We start from the raw sequence: 5026 nt of genomic DNA on the forward strand, positions 1-5026 counted from the left end.
CTTTCCCATTTGGAGTATTGATAACTCCACCAAACATCAAGAGGTTAGCATTTTTACTAACCAAAGTTTAATAAGTGAATCACAGCATAATCTGATACAGGCAATAATCCAAAACTAGCATTTGAAAACAAACTAGTTTCAATGCTATCTGATACGGTGAATCAACTGTGAGCCATATGTCTCAAACTGGGAATACGACAGTAACCTAATAAAATTTAATAATCACATCATAGAAGTACATAATCGTACCTTTTTTGGGTGCTCGTTGATGCATTCTACACAGTCCCTTAAGAACTTTAACAAAATTCATAACATCAGATGTTATCCACCTGAAAAATGAATGTTCTCAAGTAGGGAATCAGAAAACAGAGCACAGCTTATAGTATTGAAAGTGGGAGAAAAGGGAAGCAAAGGAGAATTTCAGATAACCAGTTTAGAATTCAATCCACAGAACTCTGTCGACGCAGCTGCAGGGAGAACCGTTTCAAAACGTGTGCATTTGACCATGGGTTTGTTAAAGTTCAAGTGTTCTTTAAACCATGGGTTTGTTTAACCTGATATTGTTCATTTCAATTATGTTCGATATAAGATCCCTTCTATGTTTATGTTTGACACTTGAAGCACTTAGAGAAGTGAAACTAAAAGCTTCAACTTTGATATTTCAAGAAAAGAATGACAGTAGAGAGTTACACATCTTAAAATATACAAGAACAAGTTCGAAGTTGGTTGCTGAAGGAATGGAACCAGACTAGCTCCAACCTGTTAATCCTAATTTGTCAGCAAGGTTGTACATCACTAGTTTATCCCAAACAGGTCCAAAGAGGCGTTCTCCTCCAATGGCAAATGTCAAGGCCCAAGACGAGATAATGGCCATGAAAACAGCAAAACCAATAGCTGAGCCAACAATATCTAAAGGAAGAGTAATTTCAAATCGTTAGATAACTTTATCAAGTACCAAACCGAGATAATGGGAAAAATAATAAAAGTAAATTTCTATTAAGATTATATATATAAAAAAAAAAGAATACGCTACCATAATGTGGATCTAGGAGTAACTAAAAATATACCTTGTTAAAATTCATAACAAAAACTCGTAATAGCCGAAGTAAGGAAAATTTTGACGAAAGATATAAGATAAAAAAATAAAAGCTCAGCTATGTATATTTAGAAAAGATGAGAATTAATTGTAAATATTCTTATGCAAGGAACACCATCTAGAAAGCTAGTGAAACTACAAAGTCCTCAATTTCACTCCTAGGCCTAGTTATACCCTCAATAGTTCCTAGGAACTCTAACTAGAGATCCAAAATTTGTGATTGAAACTATGTTAACCAAATTCCTTTTGAAGCCGTGACCTATTCTTAGAATTTGAATGAGGGAATCCTGAGTGCTGGCCAGAAAGCACCACTATAGGTTGAAAAGATCCAGAATACTGTACCATATCCTCATGCTAAAGTTAAGTGGATTGTCATATGGCTTTGATCCTATCCTAACCATTTCAAATACCTAGAGAGACGATACAAAATTATAAACATTATCAAGAATGTCATACTTTTCATAGTAAACAAACCAAAATAAGAACTCAGCTTTCTTAGACATGTTCAACTTCTACAATTTGTTGCAAAAAAATATGGTCTTCAATCTATCTTATCAATGATATAAACAGTCTTGCAATAGAAATTTTATCTTGCAAACTCCAGTATCAGAGTGACTTAATGAAGAAGCCTTCCAGTATAGAGAGCATTGATCTCAAATAGATTCATTATTGTATTACAATTATAGTATCATTGTAGCAGTACAACTATAAATTCCACTATGAAACAATTTTCCTTCCTAAATTGAAATTAGTTGAGGCGTGTGTAAGCTAGCATGGACATACAAATATGAATATAAAAATTAAAATTGAATTAGATAATTTTAACTACAGTTAAGAACAAATACATTATCGCTTTTAAGGTTTTAATCACTGAGGCTCGTGCCTTGAATCATAAGTGTAATGAAATAGACGGAAAAGGAAAACAATGAAATCAAGTTTTTCTTTGGGGGGCAGGGTTTGGGTGGTTCTTGTATCATATTCATGACCCACTCCACTAATCCCAAAGAGTCCAGGTGTATAGGTCGTTAAGTTTTCGAGCCTGAGTGTTCAACCCAAAGCCTCGGAGAGTATCTCAAAAAAAAAAAAAAACACCGGTTATTAAGTTCTCAAGCTCGTGGGTTGAACCCAGGCCTAGGAGAGTATCTCAAAAAAGAACCCACCCCTATTATACACGGACAAAAAACCAACTTTGCAACACGCACACAAAACCAACCTTGCTCCCATAGTTAGTTTATTTATTCATACAAATATACGCCTACACTCCAGACTACCCTTATCACATACACACACACACACACACACACAAAAAGGCACCCTTATTTCCTTAATTATGAACCAAGGGCCTTGTAGAGTACCACCAAACAATCTTACCATCAAGGAGATACGTGAAAAGGCAGAATAAACCACCATAAATTGGCCCCTTTAGAAGGGTTTCTCATCCACACGAGTGCGGATACACAAAAACCACCCTTCTTAATGATTCGAAACCGAGAAAACCATCAAAAGAATCCACCCTAATTTTCCTTGCTGGTTTATGATTAAACTCGTACATACCCTAGTAAACCAGTGTACACATGCCCCTAGGTAGACCAGATGGATGCATAAGGAAGTTCATACACAGTTTTTCTCAAAAAAAGAAAAAAAGATGTGCCAAATGAGTTGATATGAACTGCGACCATGACAAATAATCTGAGGCCAAAACATTAAATTGTTGTACACTTGGAAGCAAGAACCAAAAATCTTGACTACATTTTTTAATTAAAGAAAGAAAAAAGATATGCATAATGAAGCTCAAATGAATTGCAACTTTGACAAGCAATCAAAGGCTTATTTACAAATGTTGTATAGCGCAAGAGCCAAGCATTTTTAATTTCCTTCAAAAGTGTTTGTACTCTGTAGGACATGAGGTGCTAATTATAAGCATAAAAAAATGCAAATCCTTGTCACTTCAATGGAAGGCTGACATTAGGAAACCAGAGAGTACCTCCAAATTCATAAGGCTCAATTTAGCGAACTAGAACACGATTACTAATCTTTTTTATCCACTTTTTTCCAGTAAATTATGAAGAGTATCAATGAATCTTTGTCATAAAAAAAAAAAAATGCAAATCTTTGTCACTTCAATGGAAGGCTGACATTAGGAAACCAGAGAGTACCTCCAAATTCTTAAGGCTCAATTTAGTGAACTAGAACACGATTGCCAATCTTTTTTATCCACTTTTTTCCAGTAAATTATGAAGAGTATCAATGTATCATTGCTTAAAGTATTATTGCAAAAGCTATAAACTCAAGACAATAATGTATAACATGAATCACCATGTCCCAATATAATGAAGCAAACTACAAAGAGAAAGAAGGGGAATTATCAAAATGGCACAAATAAACAGCTTAGAACTCCTTGCATCCACTGACCAAGCCTATGAAAAAGAACAACGCATGGACAAGGATAAATCGATGGGCACTCAGTTTTGTAATACAAATATCTACATCACAACGGCATCATGCATTTCTCCACAAAATAGTTTCATTCTTGGGCTTCCAAACATTGAAGCATAACTAGTGAAACAGAATCGCGTTAAAATATAACTCAAAAACCAGAACAACAACCAATAACCCGTAATGCTACCATCATTAGAATATTGAGGTAAGATAAATCCAACAATAGGGTCTTATTCATGTTCTCCTTCCGGGGTAATCCCTTTACACCATTGTGTTTACTTACCGGTAAGGGAAAAATGTTAGAAGTGAATCACGTTCGAGTGCTTCTTTCTTCGAGCCAATAACCTTTCTAGACAAGGGATAAAGGATAAAAGAAAGTCTCTGTTATTCATAGTAGTCCAATGTCCCTTTTCAAGCGGCTAGTTTCTTACCGTTCATATAGATCAATAGCTGGTTCTAAGGCTAGACACCAAGTAAGCTAGTTTAGTTCCCTCACTGATGTTAGGAATCACGAATCTCCACAATAGTATGATATTGTCCACTTTGAGCATAAGCTCTAATGGTTTTCTTTTGGGCTTCCCCAAAAGGTCTCATACCAATGAAGATGTATTCCTTACTTATAAACTCATGATCATTCCTTAAACTAGCCAATGTAAGACTCCCTCTCAACAATCCTCAACCACGGATTCTGAGGATTATTTTAAGTTCATTTTTTATATTCATATTGACCTGGGACAATCTTTCAAGTCCTATCTTACAGGACATGATATCCAGCACTAGCTTTCCTTGTTTAGGGCTACAAAATACATCTGAATTCGAAGAATGAATGCTCTTACTATGAAGATCCCCGGTTAAGTGTAAATTAAGAAAATGACTGAAAGTAGAGACGCGTGCATCGAAGTTAAACAGAGAGAGGCAAACTCACAGGGACGAATGCGAGGAAATGAGCGAGAGCGAAGAACTGGCCAGAAGTAGAAGCAATTAACCGCCCAAAGAAATGGAAGCAATGCAAATCCAAATTTATAGAATCTGCGGGCATAGCTCACCGATTCTTCCTCCGACAGCCCGAGTGAGCCATCAATTGTCGGCCATAACACAGCAATCGGCGACGATACAAGATTCTGGATGCGAATCGGATTAGGGTTTAGATTGCTGTTCGAATTCTGCGAGTTCTCCATTGCAATCAAGTTTCAATGACTCTGAACACAAAGACCAACCGAAGTTTTAGGCAAAATGTTCATAGTCGCTTTTTCTCTCTCTTTTTCAATTTTTAATTCATATTTCTTAAAAAAAAATTCAAAAATATAATAATTTCACAAAGAATATTTAAAATAAAAAAATAGTTCACCATTTTTAATCAAGTTTAAAATTGGTGTCATTAATATTAATGTGATATTTTGTTATTATTTTTATTGTATTTTATTGAATAAAAAATTTAAATTCTCGACTCGAAGGACATCTAAAAATGCAATCACATGCAACATAATTTCA

The 5026-nt window shown here is 35.2% G+C and overlaps 1 protein-coding gene across 1 annotated transcript; it reads right to left on the reverse strand.

Moving 5' to 3' along the window:
• Nucleotides 1-544: 544 nt before the first annotated feature.
• On the reverse strand, nucleotides 545-4789 carry LOC111470312 (probable gamma-secretase subunit PEN-2). The gene is made up of 2 exons (XM_023115861.1): nucleotides 4461-4789; nucleotides 545-909 (listed from the first exon to the last, which is right to left on the reverse strand). Exons 1-2 carry the CDS (start codon nucleotides 4711-4713, stop codon nucleotides 749-751), a joined length of 414 nt encoding a protein of 137 aa, XP_022971629.1. The 5' UTR covers nucleotides 4714-4789; the 3' UTR covers nucleotides 545-748.
• Nucleotides 4790-5026: the final 237 nt, after the last annotated feature.

Source organism: Cucurbita maxima, unplaced genomic scaffold (assembly GCF_002738345.1).
Source record: "Cucurbita maxima cultivar Rimu unplaced genomic scaffold, Cmax_1.0 Cma_Scf00044, whole genome shotgun sequence".
In the NCBI taxonomy this organism is placed as follows: domain Eukaryota; kingdom Viridiplantae; phylum Streptophyta; class Magnoliopsida; order Cucurbitales; family Cucurbitaceae; genus Cucurbita; species Cucurbita maxima.

What these genes read in the sequence shown, in the direction of transcription:
- LOC111470312 (XM_023115861.1), bottom strand. Translation starts at nt 4,713, where the DNA reads ATGGAGAACTCGCAGAATTCGAACAGCAATCTAAACCCTAATCCGATT. An exon ending in ATTTCCTCGCATTCGTCCCT is followed by an intron (nt 910 to 4,460) that starts GTGAGTTTGCCT and finishes CTCTTCCTTTAG; the next exon opens with ATATTGTTGGCTCAGCTATT.